Here is a 19,196-nt window from a genome sequence, read left to right as displayed (position 1 = left end):
GTATTTCTCTTCTGGCATTATGTTTATCGATGCACCACTGTCGATGATGAAATGTATTGAGCACTCATTTATTTTCAATGTAATTTTCGGACAATCTTTGTATGACTTTGGTGCTTTGGCATGTCAACTTTTCTTTGACTGACATTTTTACTCACATGCAGCCAGTCTGACGTGCACGTTTCTCCGAGGTATAAATCGACATGGCACAACCATCTTCCTCACTTTCATTTTATATAGAGGCAGACAAACTGTTTGACGAGGATTTAGATGACGATCAACTTTGCTCAGTGTCGATTTGCCTCAATTGATCGCGCCAATTGGACTTGTGGGTGTGCCTCGAACGTTGCCTCTGGAATTTTCTATCAGCCATTTTGTCTTCGCACTGTGATGTATTTACTTTTTTCTTTGCTTTACAAACTGTCACAACATTGTTCTCTTTTCTATAGCCTCTACATATCTGTCCAATGGCGGGACATTTACCTTTGTGTGGAAATGTAAATCCACACCTAAAACATTACTTCTTTTTAACTGTACATAACACTTTGTGTCACCTAGTCTTTGGCTTACTTTTTATACTTATAACTGATTCCCTCTGGACACTTCCGGCCGCCATGTCATCGGCTTGTCTTTCATCACGCTCATGACTTCTGGCAGCCATCAACACTCGCTCCAGACTAAAAGTTTCTCACCGCATTCGTTGTCTGAATGTAAGTCCGCATGAATCTGTCAAGCAGCCATCAATAACTCTAAGTCGCATAGGTTCTTCATCATTAAATTAATTGAACTTAGTGTTTGATGAGGGTATCATGTCGCTCCTAAAACGCATCAATGGTTTCACTAACCTTTTGGCGTTCTTGACTGAAAATGTATCTTTCGTAATCAACGTTTGATACTGGATTGAGCTTGAGATATTGTTTCTTGAATCTGACAACATGTAATTTCTTCGTCAGTTTTCTGCATTTTCTTTGACTTCTTTCACACCATCACTAGCAAGATTTTTGGGAAATACTTGATAATCCTTTTTTTTTTTATCAGTCACTTCGAGCGCATCACTGAAATTATCAAATGTCTCTATTCTTGGCAGTCCATCAGTCACCAATATTTTGCTTTTTGGTGGTATCAAAAGGTGGTGGTGGTTTCAGCAATGCAGTAGCGTTGTAAACCAGTGTGAAACTTAATGACACCACGGGGGGATCCCTGTGACTTGGTTTAGACAACTCGTATGCAAGACCATGCGACATGCCTCTGACTCCTCTTTAATGAAAGCTAGAAACGCGATGTTCTTCGCAGCCATCAAAAAAATGTCATTATTATGAGAGTCAGTCTGGAATCCTTATTTTCCAAAGACCTGTGAAGTTGTTCTGAGCCCCACTCTGCAAGTTTGTGAATGAACTGCTTCGGGTATAGACTGCTCTGAAGCACAACCCATAAACACTTCTCCTTGAGCCAACTTCGAATGCTCTAGTATGATGACTTTAGTGTATTTAGGAAGTCATTTATTAATTTTTTTATAAATGTCAATTTGCATTTTCTAACACCTGGTTGATATCCGCCTTGCAATGCTTATGTAGGCAGCGTTATCTTGCAAGTTATGATTTTCAGCGGCTTCGCTTCATAAAACCGGTTGAATCTGCTTTCAGCTTTAAAACTCAGTTTAATGTAAAACTTTATCTTGCGGGGCAGTAGGGTACCTTTTATGTATGGCTTGACCAGCAGGTTCTCTACCTTTATCATATAGATTCTTTGCAAGACGTCTGTTGTCTTCACCTCCTTTGCAGTGGCTGGAGTTGTGCCTTGACTCCACGTGTATTAAGCATCGATTCTGTTTTTCCACTGCAACACACAAGAACAGTTTGCTTGTACCACGGCAAACTCTCTAGGAGACAACGGTGTTTTTTTGGGTTACTTATCCCCTATCTCATCGCCATTTGTAGCGTCTTACCCAGCCTTGGTACCCACCAATAACTACTGCTCACACGGAGCTTAGTGTTACACACCGTTATTCTGCTGCTAGTAACTGTGAACTCACCATTCTTAAACAAGCTTTCATGGCCTTGCGCTCTGACCCCTCCATCAAAACTCTACGGTCTCCGTTACTAGCCAAAAGGGTTCCATCATAAAATATCACAAGACACTGCACAAGGGATGTTCGCTTTCTTAAACAATATTTAAGCCTTGTAGGTACTGTCGCTGCCTGACACTTGCAACAGATTCCCAAGAGCTGTGCCTCTGATGCTTGGGTACGTCGCACGACTCTAAAGCCTCAAACGTCTGTGTTCAGATGAAGCTTGAAGCCACCCAAGAACATGAGGCAAAGTTCTGTGAGGAGAAATAATGGAAGACTCTGCTCCGGTCTCTGTCCAGATTGAAGTTGAAAGCTAGGACTCGTTCCTGCTCCCACTCCCAAGGCAAATCTTTCATGTGGTCGAGGTGTTAGGGTAAGTCAGTGAAAAAATATAAGAAGTCCAAGTGGGACTCTGCCCCTTCCCCCACCCTTGTTCTGCAGCGAAGGCACAAGGTCACCAACATGCCTCCAGGTCTCGCCCCAGTTTCACCAAGGAGCCAGTTACATCCCTGGTCCTGATGGTCCTTGAGTTCCCGGGTCCATCATTGATTTTGTAGCAGGTTGAGGCCTTTTGAGAGGCTTTGCTGCTCATCTTTGGCATGCTTCTGTCCTCCTCTGATGTTCGTTCAGGCTCCAAAAATCAACAGGGACCCCCAGTTAGGTTACCATAAGCGGGTTACCACTCCTTACCACCTGGGCCCCTTGAATCCGCTTCTGGTTTCATATCGCCATCCAGACTGGTGCTAAAATCAAGGCTGGTTCCTCAAGCGTTGACGCCGGCCCTGATGCTACCTGCACTGAAGGAATACTCGCAACCCACCATGGTGTCCAAGACTGAGCCGGCGTCTTCTCAACCGAGGCCATATCCAGTTCTAGATCTGACAGACACAATTCCACTACTGCTCACAGACATTACACCAGCCTTTTGACCAGAGCCAGAGTTATGGAGACAACAATGTTGGGGATGTGGAAGACTTTGCCTCTCCTTACAATGATAACTGATGACTGCTACATAGACCTACAGGATGCCAGTGGGCTGGATGCCTCACTCAATACTGGGTTGGTCCTCTCTCCCAGGCCCAGCAGCAGAGGAAAGCACTTATTTTGCTACAGTATTCAGGAGGGCTGCTGAGGACCGTGAAATCCACCTTCCCGCTCCGGGATATTTGCCTATTCTTTTCCGCCTCTCCTTTCATTTCTGGTTCGGAAGCTCGGGCAAACATACCTCACACTGCTCCTAGTAGCTCCCACTTGGACTTCACAAGCATGGTTCACAACACTTTTAGAACTGTCAATAGTTCCACATCAAAAGCTACATTTCAATTCCAGTCTTCTCACGCAGAACATCCAAATCCCAATGAGCTCAATCTAGTGATTTGGCTCCCGAAGTCATAGAGTTTGGATTTCTTAACTTGCCACCAGAATGTATGACCATTCTTAAGGAACCAAGGAAGCCTACTATCAGAGCATGCTATGCAGCTTAATGAAAAAGATTTGTTATGTAATGTACTAATAATAATATTGATCCACTAAAAGCACCTGCTCAAAATATCATTTGTTACCTTCTGCATTTACAATGTGCTGGTTTGGCCTACACTTCCATTCGTTTGCATCTTGCAGCAGTAACTGCATATTTGCAAAACAGACAACATCTATCTTTGTTCAAGGTTCCAGTAATTAAAACCTTTATGGAGGGCCTTAAGAGAATAATACCACCTAGAGTGCCTCCGCACCTGTTTGGAATCTCACTCAACATTGTGCTTACACAGCTCATGGGTGCCCCTTTTGAGCCATTACACAACTGTCGGCTGCAGTTTCTTTCATGGAAAGTTGCCTTCCTCATTGCAATTTCTTCATTGAGAGGAGTTGGTGAGGTACAGGTATTAACCTTAGAAGAACCCTTCTTTCAGCTTCATAAAGACAGAGTAGTTCTTCGCACCAACCCCAAATTCCTTCCCAAAGTGGTTTCTGCTTTTCATATCAACCAATCAGTTGAGTTACCGGTGTTCTTTCCTCAACTTGATTCCGTAGCAGAAAGGGCTCTTCATACTCTTGATTCCAGAAGAGCGTTATTGTATTATATTAAATGATCATAAGATTTTCGTAAAACAAACCAACAGTTTGTTGCATTTGCTACACCTCACAAAGGCAATCCCATCTCTAAATCTAATATTGCAAGTTGGGTAGTTAAATGGATTCAAACCTGCTATGCTAAAGCTAAAATAAAGTTATCTATACCTAGCCAAATGTTTGAACGCCAGGGCGGGCAAACTGCCAGTGTTGCGTAACTGATCACAAACTGCAATTCCACTCCGAGGTGGAGCAGGGTGTCTTCCAGCAATGGGGAAAAACCTGGATCAATCTCTTCAGTACTGCTGAGAACATGCAGTGTCCAAACATTTGCGGGTTGAAGTTCCCTAGGCAACTCCCCCTCGTAGACTCTTTCTGCCTTCGGTGGGACTCGAAACTCTAGTATGCCTTCCCACACAACCTCTCCTGCCCAAAGTTCTGAAGGAGACCAGGAATGACTGGACACAATCCATCTTACTGGCTCTGGATTTGTCCAGAAGAGCGTGGTGCCTGGAACTTCTGGCCATGAGCATCTGTCCCCCTATCAAGTTGCTGCTTCTGTCGCAGCAGCAGGGCAGAGTCTTACACCCAGGTCTGCACAACTTACACCTCCATACGTGGAGATTGATCAGTGACAGGTGACTCCTTTGATCTCCCTCCTGAGGTAGTGGATGTCATCTTAACAGCCAGACCTCTGTCCACAAAAACACATTTACATTGGGCTTGGGAGACGTTTCTGGCTATGTGTGCCTTTCAGTTTTTCAAACGCAGAAGTCCTAATTGTAAGCGATGTTGCTAATTTTTGCTAGATTGTGCACAGCAGGGAATTGCTCTGGACACTATTGTAGATTATGTGTCAGCCTTTGTACATTTACCAGACCAACCATTGTTATTTATATCAGATTTTGTGATGTGTTTGTGACAGGGTCACTCCACATGTTTTCTCCCAGACCTTTTGTGATTCCACACTGGGACCTTCAATTGGTTTGCACATTCTTGATGTGTGCCTCATTAAGAGCTAAATGCCTTCTACATCTTGTTACTCTGAAACAGTCTTTCTCACAGCAATAACATCAGTTTGTTGTGCGAGTCGGTTACAAGCTCTGTCTGTGCAGCAACCATATACTAGCTTTTTTCTAGACAGATTGGTAGGATTGTCGCTCTATTCCATAACACCAAGGGTTGTGACGCCTTTTCATGCCCTTTTCAGTACCCTTGCTCACTTTGCCACTGGTTTCAAGCTTGCCTGGCTGATGAGGGGTGTTACCCCAAAACCAGTCCCAGGATGCTTGTTTCCGAATCAGGGAAGACCTGGCTAGGCAGTTCGGGCTGGACTGTTCCTATGAGGCACAGGGTCAAGACTGATTTGCATATAGCTGAGTCTGAACTGAGGTGGTAAGTGAGCTACAGAACAATGATGGATTCAACCCATATCTGTGACTGGGGGTGAGTGTCTGAATAGTTTCAGCGCTCCGTCCATCATTTCCTTGTGTTTGCGACAATCCACCTCCCTCTGCATTCTTTGCTCCACCTCATCCCTCTGAAGAGGCAGAGAGACTCCCATCATTTGGAGCTCAAAAGAGCTTTGAGTTTTTACATCAATTAAGTGGACAATCAGCTCTTTGTGAGGTTTGCAAGATCAAAGAAGGATAAGGCGGTACAGAAAGAACGATTTCAACGTGAATAGTCCTTTGCATCAACATCTGCTTCAAATTGGCTTAGAAGCACCTACTAGAGGGCTCATCCCTCAAGAGCAAAGGCTTCTACCAATGCTTTTGCAAGCATTGTGCCAGTTCTGGACATCTGTTAGGCTACAATGTGGACTTCAGTTCACATGTTCATGAAGCACTACTGTCTTGATAGCTAGGTCTGTGGGGGGAGACACTTTTCCTGTTTTTGGTCTGGGCCATTCCACAGGCCCTCCAGCATAGTAGGTACTGCTCTGGTGTCTATTCACAAGGTGAGGCATCTGCAGTCAGAAGTATCCATCGGAAGAACAAGTAACATACCTATTGTAACGCACTTTCTGGTGGATATGCTAACTGCAGACTACAAACATAAATAATGGACAATCCCGTTGATGAAAAGTCTATTTATTTTGGAACATGAGTATAATGAGCACTATCTTGGACGGATCACATTAAGATATACTTACTCACATTATCACATATTGATCCATCAATCTTAGTTGTTCTCATATCTATAATTTCCTTTTAATAATGGTCATCCGAGTATGTACAATATGGCAACACCTTTTATAATTCCCAGTATAAACTCTTGGGTTCATTCAGTTTGTATTAGTATGTCTTGCCACATGTGATGAATGTTCGTATTTTCTTTCTTCTGCTGTCATACAGTCTCAAATATTCCCTACTAATTTTCTCTACTTGAAGACTCTACAGTTTCTACAGATGTAAAAACACTTTATCTGTGTCTCTTAGGTCTCAATGTCGCCTAAGTCACTTTTTTACTAATCTGTCTCAAAGTGGTTGGCTGTGTCATGAGTGATGTAATATGAGAGGTCATAATCAGTGATAGCTATATTATAGATAGCTCATATAGTATAGTTAGTTTAGTAAATACTTTCCGGTGAATTTCAGTGTTTTTTCATTTTAAAAAAATGTGTTTTTATCTTATTTGAGCACCTAACACTACATGTTGATGCTAAATGTCTCCGGATGTAGTTAATATCTGTTTGGCCCATACTGTATTTCCACTGCACACATAACTAGATTACCTTGTTTCATTTATCACAACTTTGGGGTGTAGTCCCAACCTTGTGCTTTACTTCTTAGAATTTGTTAAACTTTATCCCATTGTGTGTATTGCACTGAAGCCTTAATGTATCCAGTTCTTGTGTTCTTCATTGTCCTAGTCATCCTTGATGTTTAAACTATTATTATTTTGTAAACACATGACGATTCTTTTATAATGGTGAGGAAAACGTGTATCACCCCTGTGAATGTATACATGCACTGTGAGGGGACCCCCTAAGCGTACATGGACTGAATTACTGTTTTCTTTTGTTTCGTTAAGGTGGGAAGTGTCCGTCAGACAGTCTACATGGTATCATTTTTGGCAAAATTAGTAAATGTCATTGTAATTTTATTGAATAATGCCCTTCTGGTACTTAGTGTCTGGCAGCCTGTGCTATTAATACCATGCACCTTTTTTTCTCATTTGTCAGATTTGGTACATGTAGTATGCTTCTATTTTGAAAACACAACCCGCATCACTGTTCTGAAAGAATTCCACCAACCTCTTAAGGGTCAAACCAAGTAGTTCCTGTAGGCCCTCCAAAACCTTTAAACAGCCATGCTGGTACTAAGTTCTATCATTGGGCTTACAACTCACAGATGGTTTCTTTGTGGCTTCTGGTGTTTAGCTTGGATTCTAGTTCATCGTGATTGTATCAACATTCAGTTCATTCAAGAAATTACATGCACATTGTTAAATACTGAAGATTTTTATCTGGGTGTCCTGGTTTTTGTTATGTATGAATAAAAACGATCAAAAACAAGAAAAGCAAACTTTCTGACAGACAAAAAGAAAATAATGTAGGTAAATAAAGAACTGGGGAAGCAACGTATTGTTTCATGTACTTAAAGGTGCTCGGTCCCTTTTGTGAAGAAAAAATAAATGGTTATTTTTAAAGATTTGCCGACATGTCTCTTCCAATTCGGACATCATTCTGCAGTGCTCATTAAAACTTGTTTATTTATATTAATTCCCACTTCTCTTTTGAGGTTGCCCATTATGTGTTTTTGTGCTTACATATTCTTCAGCACATCACATACGGCTCACAATGAAGAAGCAGCACTTTGAATGCAGGGATTCATTTTTGTGCTGGACCATGCATTTCTTAAGAATGTAAATTATTCTAATCTAAGTTGTGAGCAATTATTTCAGCTGTTATTTGCCATTAATGCAGGCTATCCCTGCCAGACCACTAGCACTTGACTCACCTTATGTTAGATTTGTGCTAATTCCCTTTCATTCCTTTTGTGCCTGCTCGCTGCAGCAGACACCCACAGAAAATGGTGATTCCTATTGGATGCCTGCATCTTGTGGAGATGCCCATGTTAAGGGTATCCAATGGTCAAGCTTGTCACCATGAATGATGTGTGAGGAGTTGTGGAGTCTCCTTTTCAACCACAGATGATTGTTGCTATGCATAAAAAACCTTTATTAGTAATTCTTCTGAAGCTGGTCACCCTGGTAGGGTTGATTGTGGTGAGGAGTGAGTACATGTAATTATAAATAGTAAGGCTGCAATTCCTTACCTTAATGCCCAAGGTTAACTGTTGATCTCTATATTCAGGTACGTCTTGAAACCCTGAATATATAATAATAATAATAAACCATTTTCTAACTTTCTTCAATAATTGTAGGTGGCGAGTTTGCTCTGTCAAGCGCCAAGAACCCCCCACATTTTTGGCAGTATCAGCACATTAGAAATCCATTACACAGAGAAAGGAGGGAGCGTGCTACTTTCTGAAACGCAAATGCCAAACATTCTTTATCTTGTTCTGCTATATTTTAGTGCTTCACCCAGGGTGAATTCAAATACAGACATTATATTTCAGGATTCCTCTCAATGGCACTTCTTTGTAATCATGACCTTTACCTGTCAATCTTTATCCATATTGAACAATATAGGACTTAGATATGAGGTAGAGTAGACAAATGCTCACTATTCGTGTATTTATGTCTCCTATTTGTGCTGTATGCAGATGTCATTGTCCCATCTACACGCATGACAAAAAAAGAGATCGCAACTTTGTGTCTGTACCAAAATATTGTTTTTGGTGGCTTTCCTCAAATTCTAGGGTCAGAATCTAAGAATGGTGAAGGTGACAGTTCTGATAAGGAAACAAAATCTGGGCAAAAATCCCCCACTGGAAAGCAAACAAGCCAGCACTTAAAACGGTTAAAGAAATCTGGACTAGGTAAGTCGACTAGCATTGGTTGAAATTTTGTGTTGTATTTTTTCTATATTTAGTACATATTTCTATGTTATTTCATTTATTTGTTTACTGTGGATCTAAGTTGCGGTACATCAGTAATTATTTACGGACTTAATCAGAGGTGTATGGGTGTATGCTTTATTGTATCTGTTCCCTTACCTTTTATCAAAGTCATCAATGTTTTATTTTTATTAATAGCCATTGCATTGAGCAATCACTTTTATTTACAATATACACAGTACTCTGCTTATTAAGTAGCCTAATTTCGATTTTGCCTCACCATTACACTATTTAAAGCGCTGTGTCCTCTAGTTAAGTTTACACAGGATCTCACGAGTCATCCAGATGGGCCTGGGAACTTCATGTTCAAGGCATGCGTGGGTGTAAATATACATGCTCAGCATACTCCTGCCATTTAGTGTTGGGCCCGAAGGTGTCCAAGTTGTTATTCTTCAAAGACATCTTTGGACTCACGAGGTAGAATGACTCCTCCTCTTGGTGATAATGCGCATGGGCAACAACTCCATTGTTAGATTGTTTTCTTTCCACCATCGGGTTTGAACTTTTGCTCCTGTGCTCGGTTACAACACCATGGCAGTGCTCTTTGCCGTTCACGCAGTGCCTTCCCTCTGTCAGCCTTGTACTTCCATCACATTCCTCTTCTTTCCTGTGCTGGTCGACGTTCGAATACTTTGATCGTGCTGGGTTCATATTAACCGCAGCCTCTCTTGGACCTCGCCCATAGGACCCTAGTCCCATATCAGTGGCGTCGCTTCACTATGCCTTGACCGTGATGGAACGGACGCCTTTTTGCTATTGTCCTCGCAGCCACACAAAATACCCTTGGACCAAACTAAATCAAGTCCGTAATTTGTTTCAGTCTTCAGAACATAACGTGGCCAACTGTGATGCCTGCCGCGCCTTCCTCACCAAAATGAGTCTTCAGAACCGTTGCGCACGTCGACTCGGGGCGCGTACAAAATACTGCAGACCTATTCGGCCCGGCTTCGCCGAGGTGGTACAACACCCTGGGCCATCTGCTGCAGATGAAGAGGCTTTTGTTAAAGGGGTTCTGCTCAGACACAGAACTGTGCATAGAGACTTAGGACCTCAGGGGGGCGTGGTTTGGACGCCGGGAGAAATGGCGGCGTGAGGCTTCTCTCCTCCCGTGGCGACCAGCTCTATGTGATTTTTGGGACACTTTCTCCCTCCGAAAATCGGATCCAAGGACAGAATTACGGATCGGACAGGAAGGACGTTCCGGGGGCTGATTCCTGAACGTCTGTGCGACCTGTGAGCTGCGATAATGTGAAGTGCGGATTCCCGCCTAACAACGACGGAGACGCGGATTCCCGAGGTCCCGATAGCTCTTGCAGCGCCCTAATCCGAGGCCAATCTGAGGCTCAGCACCACAGGCACCAAGCGCCCTCCACTACTTCATAACGCTCCCCGGGGCTCCTTAGTGAGTATAGCGCTACCTTCTGCTTCCTAAGAATGTCTCTCAGTCTCCCGAGTGGCGAACACAAAATGGCGGGCGCATTCAACCTTATGTGAGATCGGCCAGAACGGAGCCTGTATTTTTCACGAATGTCCCCTCTCAGCCCTCCACGATCACTAGACTCTGGGGAAATTGAGGAGTTTGCCTGAGCTAACACTGTCAACCCTGCACAGGCTATATATCACTGGTGCCCCATAGCGCTGCACACATGCCTCGTCAAAATGGCGGACAGACGTGCGTCTTTCACTCGCGCTTAAACATCAATGGCCCATCCACCGCAGTTTGAGCACCATCACGAGGGCAAGTTGCCCATACCAGCTGGCTGTACCCAGTGTGTGTTCCTACAGATGAAGGAGTACTGTAACAGAGTGGGGAAAGAGAGGTACACGCTACACATGCTATCAACAAGCCCTGCGTGGAGGAGGAGCCTAGCTCGAGAGTGTAATGGCCGCCTTTTAGCTCGGCTCCGTCGGCCCTCCGGCCAACCTCGAATATCCTGCAATATATCCTGTACTGCGACGATACTTCACTACAGATTTTGGAATTTAACGACCCACTCTTACTCACCGTCTGGTCCGGAGGCTCCTGCGTGCTGTGGGTCCGCAGCTGTGCCCTCGGTGGGATTGGGGCCTCCGGGCGCTCGAGACCGGGACCTCGCCTGTGGGACCCGACCGGCGGTGCTGAGATTGCCGGCCCCGGCCGCGAGAGTGAGCCACTGGTGGGAGCCGTTGTGTGTATGCCCCGGCGATCCTGAACCGGCCCCGATTTGTGGACCGTGCGGCTGGAGGGGGACGAGATGTGTCGGGGGCTGACTGTGTGAAGGGGTCCCTTCGCCTTTGGACTGTCCGGCGGCCCTGGACCCCGCGCCTGGCTCTCGCTTGTGGGGCCCGCCACTGTTCGGAGGGGCCCCCCCCCCCTTGAGCGCCTGCCCGTTCTGTGCCGGTGAGGCCATTGTTGGGAACCTCCGGAGGTCTGTAAAGTCCTACATTTGGGAACTGTTTGGGGGCCCACGGTGGAGTGCGGGGCGGCGAAACTCACAAAATGGCTACCAACGACGTGGGGGGTGATCCGCTCTGCACCGACGAACCTTGCTGGCCGGATTGCGCGGAGGCCTGGGCGTGTGCTCGAGCGCCCACGCTCGGAGATGTCCTGGACGCCTTGATGTCCTTGTACGCTGTCTTGGCCCCCGGTGCTTCTACCGACCCCATGCGGCCCGCCGCCATTTTGGGTCGTCGCTCTTTCATGCACCCCTATCGTCCTGATGCCTCCATTGCTTTGCCCCCTTCGGCTGCGCCAGGAGTTGCTGTCGCTGTTCTTCGGCCGCTTGATGGGCCGGTGGCTTTTGAACCTCCGCTTTCTCACCGCCCGGACTTCGAGGACTTGCACACGACGCGGAGATCTGCTCCTTCCCGGACAATTGGGAACTATGGTGGACCGCTGTTTGCTCCCGCTTCGATGGATTCGAGCTTTTGTCCTGGTGGGGTACCTTTGCATTGTCGAACTGCGAAACTGGACTCCGGCTTGCCTTTGCTTGCCCTGTCATTGCTGCTACAATTGACTTGCTTCATTGACTTTTTGTATTCCATTAGTATGGTGGCTCTCCCTACTCTACATCACTGCCGTAACCCTGGTCAACATTACGATTATTCTGTGCTGGGTGGTCCGCTCCATGTTATCCTTTATTGGGTTGGTTTCGTGATTAGGAAGGGCTGGGGGTAAATTGCAAGACACTGATAGACTGCTGGTTTACCTGTCCGTTGCACTGATGCTTGTACTCTCGACATTGTGAAACGTTAAAATTTCCCCCCCTCCCCCCCCCCTGCGGTTTTTGCTGTATGTGAAGGTGTAGCACTGATTTGATAATTATTCATTTTCTGGTGGGAGAGGGTCGTAGCCGAGTGTGTTTGTTCATATCCTCTGGCTCCTCCCTCACATCTTATTTTTGTTTCATATTCTCTTCCTCCTTCTTTTTGTCTCCTTATTCTACTTTCTTTCTTTACTATATTTCGGGTTTCGGATTAGGGCGACAGGCACGCTGTTTGGAGGGTAGGCCGTAGCCTTCTGCAGGGGTGCGGGGTGGGACGGGTGGGCGGGGTCTTTCAGATGTTTCTTTTTTGGTTCTATGGCCCTTTTCTATCCCTTTATAGCGGTGCCGCTTCTGTCCTCGCTTCTCTGGCATGAGTGGGTTGGGGTCTGTCGCTATGCCACTTTTATCTGTTTCGATGCTCCGTCGCGACTGCCATACCCTTCTTCTCGCCAGCTCTCTACTTTCTTGTGTATTATTAGCCGCGGGATGCCTGGCCCGGGGTGGCGCCCATCTTGCACGATTGTGTTTCTCCTTTTATATTTCTTTTTCTTTGTTACTCCTTCTTCCCCTTTCCCTGTTCTTGCCCTTATTGGTTTCCTCCCCTCTGTTCCCCCCCCCCCTATTTTTCCCCTTTCCCTCCCCCCTCCCCTTCCCTCCCCCCCCCTTTTTTTCCCCAGGCTCGTATGGCGAGTAGGTTTCGATCGTGCAGTTTATCTGCTCCCCTTGCCTTCGTTAGCGTGTTATTGGGTGGGGGGCGTGAGATGCTGGTAGTACTTGTATGCTTATCTACTATATTTTGCGTTTGTTTTGTGCTACGACCGACTCGTGTCTTCACGTCCCCCCTCCCTTCCCCCTCCTTTTCCCATTTTGGCGTGGGTGTATTTCTGTTTATTGTTTTTTCCGTATTTTATGAATCTGCCATGAGCCTTGTCCCCTATTATAAAATGGACCTCATTGATCCTGATATTGGGCCGTTAATGTCGCTTGTCCTTTCCTTAGCATTGTTTTAAATATGTTTGCCTGCCCGCCAGCTGGCCTTGTGTTGCTTATTTTGACTTTTGATCGTTTTTTGAATTGTGGCCGGCCGGATTGGTTGTGGCCCACTCATGTCTATCCTGTTGATGCAAATAACGGTTTTAAAAAAAAAAAAAAAACAAGCCCTGCGTGTCATGAATGAATGGATGACAAGAACGAGAGGTAAAACGCAGGGACGGTATAGCGCTATCTGAAGCTTTCAGGCGACGAATGAGTGAACGGACGACGCTGGCTACTACACTTTGGCCGGGGGTAAACCAGCGTTCGAAATGTAACCCCTTTTGCGGCTGAGAGGAACACGCTGGGCGCCTACATCGTGACGCATGGCGAAATAGCCTACATTGAAGTTGGCGCTGGCTTATGGGAGAGCGACGCAGGTCAAGAGGCAGAGGCTTTGGTCAGTTGACACGCAGAAATTAAAAAGCGTGCATTCAGTGAACTTTTGATCCTAACAAGGGCTATTGTGTCAAACGGTTTGCGATAGTAGACACTGCGCATCAGATATCTGTAGCATATAGCGCCACAACACGCCTGCTGTGACATACTTCATTCTAACCCGGCGAACTTCACCTGTCGCATACTTACGACAAGAGACACCATGGGGGATAAGGACACCACGAAAAATCTCAAAAGACTCAAGGCTGAACCACCCCCTGTGTCGCCCATCAAAAGTAAAAAAGAGGTTAGCGAAGCTATGGATATTATACTGAGTAGACTTGAAGAAGTGCGCGACCTAGCAAAATCTACAAAAGAAGAAGTCCTGGCCATTAGGCAGGATATAAGAGACACTAACGCCCGACTCACAGGAACTCAGTCAAGGATCAGTCAACTAGAAGACGCAGAGGTTACAACCTGTAGGGATCTTAAATGCCTCACTATAGCCTCCGACCAGATGACTAGAAGACTGTCTGAATTGGAAGATAGGAATAGAAGGGGGAACCTTCGAATATTTGGCATTCCGGAAGGCTCAGAGGAGGCTTATGACTCGTGTGTTTCATTCCTAGAGACATGGTTTACACAAGCGACTAACCTAACCTTCACCCAGCCACTTGAATTCGACAGGGCACACAGAGTTCCGGGTAGGATAACAAAAACCCAAAAAGGCCCTAGGCCCATCATCTACAAACCCTTGAGATACCCGCATGTGGAGCAAATACTTTCCTTTGTACGCAAGAACAATCATGTCTTATGGAAAACAAACAAAGTGTACATTTCACGAGACTACAGGAAAGAAACTGTCAAAGTGAGGAAGGCTTTCCTTGCCCTGCGTCCACAACTACGATCACTGGGCCTCCAATTCGGCTTTGTGGGACCGGCTAAGTTTCGGGTGACTATCCAAGGAGTTTCCCAAATTTTCACGGACCCGCAAAGACTCAAACGGCTCCTAAATGGCTCAGATGAACTAACTATGGTACATCGACGGTAGACGTAGCGGGGGCGTCTGCCTCTGGATATAAATGAGTATCCTTTATTTGTGGAACTTAATACTATTTTATAGTTATGTGTCCTTACTAAGTTCAACTTGCATTACATGCTATTACATGCTTTAGTTTGCATTCTTTCCTCTATAGCTTTCAGGACGCTTTGCGCGACATCATGTGACACCTTGTGACACCATGTGATACTGATGCAATGTGACTCCATGTGACACTGATGTCCACCATGTGATTGAGACTGTTATTGATATTGATGTTGCTGCCACCACCACCCATTTCCCCACCTTTGCCTTCATCTTCCCACATCCTTCTACAAAGGAACCGCCTGACATTACAACTCAGGATTCTGCACATTCTGACACAGGTGGGTATGGGGAGAGCGTGGATAATAATCCTCCACAGAGTGATCCACCTACGATATAGACCCACCAGGGGACACAGACTCAGACCTTTACACTGCCCATCCCTCCCCTCCTGATTACTTTACATCTTTACAGGAACTCATTAGTAGAGCTGTCTTATTCCATAAAGTAGAACTCTACATGGAGCCCTTAGAAGAGGATTTTCTTTACAAACCCCTTTCTTCAACTCATTGCTCCCCCCATTATCTCCCAGTGTTCAAGGGCATGCTTCGTCACACCCCTCACATTTTTAAAGATCCTGTCCGAGTTAGGGATATAACACCAACGTTGGATACGAAATACAAGACCTACACATCTGACACTATATACATTCGCTGTCAGCTCCCACCTGACTCACTAGTCATCACTACTGCCCGTAAAGGAGCAAACTCCCAGGCAGCGAGAATGCCACACCGCCAAATAAAGAGAGCAAACACATAGATGTGGTGGGAGAAAGGGCTGCAGTGCAATCAGCCAACCATTGGCGAATTGCAAATTCCATGGGCTTCCTTGCAAGAGATGACAGTATTTTAAAAAAGGCAGCGCCGGGGACAGGCGCCGCAAGACCGCCCGCCTAGATTACAACTTGTAATCCTGCAGGCGGTCGAGCAGGGTGGTGGCGTGCTGCCCCGCTTCCCCACCGCCAAACCCATAACCATGCCTAAGACTTTTAGAAAGACACAACGTTTTTTGACTTTTTGGGAGAGTTGAGGTGAAGCACATCTTTCAGTCCTCTATCATCTTGAAGATGGGGACCCCATCAATCAGGGTTAGGTCTATGCCCCCTCCCACAGAAGGGTGGCATAATAGAGGGTATATTCACCCCAGGTAAGGTGCCCATTGGACCGATCTACTACTCCCCCAGAACACACCTAAATCTAGTATTTAGGTGGCTCCCCCAGACCTGTAACTCAGATCTGCGATGACCTAAGAAGAAAGAAGACATCCCTGACTGCTTTGGCCCCAGCCCTACCGGCCTGTCTCCAGATTTGATGACCCTGTGACCTAATTTGCAGCCAGCAACCTCGCAAAAGCCTGTGAGGACTGTTGCCTTCGAAAAAGACTCCAATCTCCCGAGGACAGCAGCTCTGTTCAGAAGAATCCAACTCCAAGCACTCCAGATCCACATCTACTGCCCACTCTGCACCCAAAGCCCACAGTCCGAGTCTGAATGGCCCACCTGCCCAAGGAAGTCTCCCCAGTGTACCTGACCTAGAGTCCAGTGTTGGCTGACCGCTCCTGACAACCCATAATGACACCTGCTCCCTGAATCACGACGCTTCCCCTGATCTCGACCAGCTCCGGTAAGAAGACTCCGATACTGAAAGGGACCTCTGTACCTGAAGCCCCTGGGTATTGGTGAGATGAACCTATGGTGCCCCTATGATCCCCTACATCTCTTCTTACCTCTGCAATCATTGGTCTCCCTCTTGTAACCTCTGGTGTGATGCCTGCAGCCTGTTTGTCAAAAGAAGAAACTCATTTGAAATGCATTGGGCTCCCAACGCTAATTTTAGACCCTGCACCCGTCCACCCTTGTGCTGCTGGTGGTGTATGTTTGGTGCTGCTTTGTGGCCCCCCTTTGCTTGTCCTAACCCCCCAAAGCTTGGCCCCTGCAACCAATGCACCTACCTGCAAGCAGTGTGTCTTGAAACGCATTGGGCTGAACTCCAACTTTGACCTCTGCACCCGGCTGCCCCTCTGCCACTGGTGGTGCAGTTTTGGCACTCAGCTGACCCTTGCTCCTCGCTGACATTTAGACCTGAAGACTGGATTTGTAAGTGTGGTACTAACCTGTTAAACAGCATTATTGCTTTCGCCATAGGATAACATTGAACTGCTTCCTAAAAAATGTGTGTCGACTTTTGAAAGTGAAAAGTATTTTTTATTTAAAAACTTACTTAATGTATTGCGAAGATCTTGTTCTTAAAATAAAATACAAACAAAGTATATTTTTCTAAAATTGATTTGGATCTCCTTTTTGAGTTGTGTGTCCATGATTGGTCAGTGTTGTGCAATAAATGTCTTTCACTCCTCTATGTTAGGCCTAAGGCTGCTCGCTTTAGGCCGCCCACACTACTATTAGAGCACTTTGGGTTTTACATTGAGCCCTGTACACGTTTGGGGAACCCCTGGACTTTGTTCACGGTATACCCACCTAGTGCCAATACCATATACAGAGCCAGCTTCCTACAGTAGCACAACACAACACTTGCGCATCTGGCTCATTTGATTACGCTGGAGCAGGAAGTGGTCATTCTAAGAAGAAAGTTGGATGAGGTGGAAGGGTGCTCCCGCCGCAAAAGTGTTCGGCTGGTGGGAATACGGGAGCCTGCGGAAGGACTCTGTATAGAACTGTTCCTGGAGGACTGGTTGTCTTCTCTAGTGCTTGAGGGTGATGACCTCCAAATGGTCCACAGTAGAGCATACACACTAAATTACCAGTAGGCCTCTGATACCGGGCGCCCCACCCCATACAGTGGTGGCCAGACTACTGAATTTCAGAGAGAAAGAGAGACGCTATACCACAACATATGCGGGCCCACGGTCCTTGGCAAATAGACGGAGCGGCTGTTAACCATTTATCCGTATTACACTACACTGGTACAATGTAAAAAAGAGGCCTTTAGAGGAGTAAAATGACACCTAAAACATCTGGAGGTCAGATACGCTTTAATCTTCCCCACGAAACTCAGATTAACCACATAGGAGATGGCTCATTTCTCTAACATCAGTGCAAGAGGTTTTGGAATGACTGGAGAAACAAGGCTATCCGGCACCCACAGACAAGGGAACAGCCAGAGACTCGGAATGACAAGAACAGAATTGACACCATAGGCCCCTATGATGTCCACAGGCTGCCCCATCTTGGAACCATGCTGATTTGGATAGGACAAGAATAGTAGCCAAGATCCAAGGGGATCGAACCATGGAGACAAATAACAGGTGGGAAACCGTGCGAGAAGAGCCTGCCACCTCTGAGGGAGAGGACTCTGACTTGGGGTTGAATGATGCAGTCAAGCAAGGGCAGTCAACTAAAAGCTATTGCTCGTCCTGCTGAGACTGCCGATATCCTGTGGTGAGGACAGGGGAGAGCTGCAGTAGTGCAGCCCAGTTATTCTCTTTTCTTCGCCTGTGCCTCCCACGGTCGGGCATAGACAAGTTCTTCCTTTCTGATGGTTCCATAAGCACAAGGCGGAACAAGAGGGCAACCCACATACCGTGAATTGGGGTGGCGGTCCGTTCAAGGACTGTGGCACTGTAAGGGTTGAGGAGGGACGGGAGTTGGCACAAAGTTGACCAGTTGAAGATGTTCTTAAGGGGAGGGAACTACGGGGGGACATGTAAAACTGATGTGGAGACGAAGAGGCGAGAAAGGGGTACGATCCATCGCCATGACAGTACACACTTACATTCTTAGCATTGACTGTTAATGGACTGGGGCACAAAATTAAACGGGGACTAGTGATGAAGGCTCTGGCCAGGTATGCCGCAGATTTAGCATATCTGCAAGGAATGCATCTGAGAGGTACTGTTAGAGCAATACTGGGCAGTGGGAAATGCACGGTAGCCTGCCTCTTGGTTTATACCACAGGATCCAGAGGAGTGGCGATCTTAGTAAAAAAGACAGTAGCATTCATGGTGACCGTGGTATGGACTGACACACTAGGCAGTTGCATAGTGGCAATGGGAGACTGCATAGGGGGGAATTGTTGAGCTTTTTAATGCTTATGTCTGACCTGAATTATAAACTGATACAATGCACAGCCTCAGTCGACTCCTGGCAGAGTTGCCACAGGCCACGACTGTATTAGGTGCAGACTTAAATGTAGTACTGAAAACGCACACCTAGATAGCTCCCAGTTGAAGCAGACACACCATCCCAATATGGGGAAGCTGGGTAGTTTAATAAATGT

The 19,196-nt window shown here is 46.1% G+C and overlaps 1 protein-coding gene across 1 annotated transcript in view; it reads left to right on the top strand.

The window, feature by feature from the left end:
* The window catches only part of ASXL3 (ASXL transcriptional regulator 3), a 259,194-nt gene that overhangs the window by 198,244 nt on the left and 41,754 nt on the right, over positions 1-19,196 (top strand). Inside the window, exon 8 of the mRNA XM_078687356.1 lies at positions 8,965-9,084. Coding sequence (XP_078543482.1) covers positions 8,965-9,084 — 120 coding nt within the window. The remainder of the gene's footprint in view (positions 1-8,964; positions 9,085-19,196) is intronic.

This window comes from Lissotriton helveticus, chromosome 4_1, assembly GCF_964261635.1.
Source record: "Lissotriton helveticus chromosome 4_1, aLisHel1.1, whole genome shotgun sequence".
Classification (NCBI taxonomy): Eukaryota; Metazoa; Chordata; class Amphibia; order Caudata; family Salamandridae; genus Lissotriton; species Lissotriton helveticus.
The sequence above is the reverse complement of the archived record's forward strand: the minus strand, read 5'-3'. Positions and strand labels throughout refer to the sequence as shown.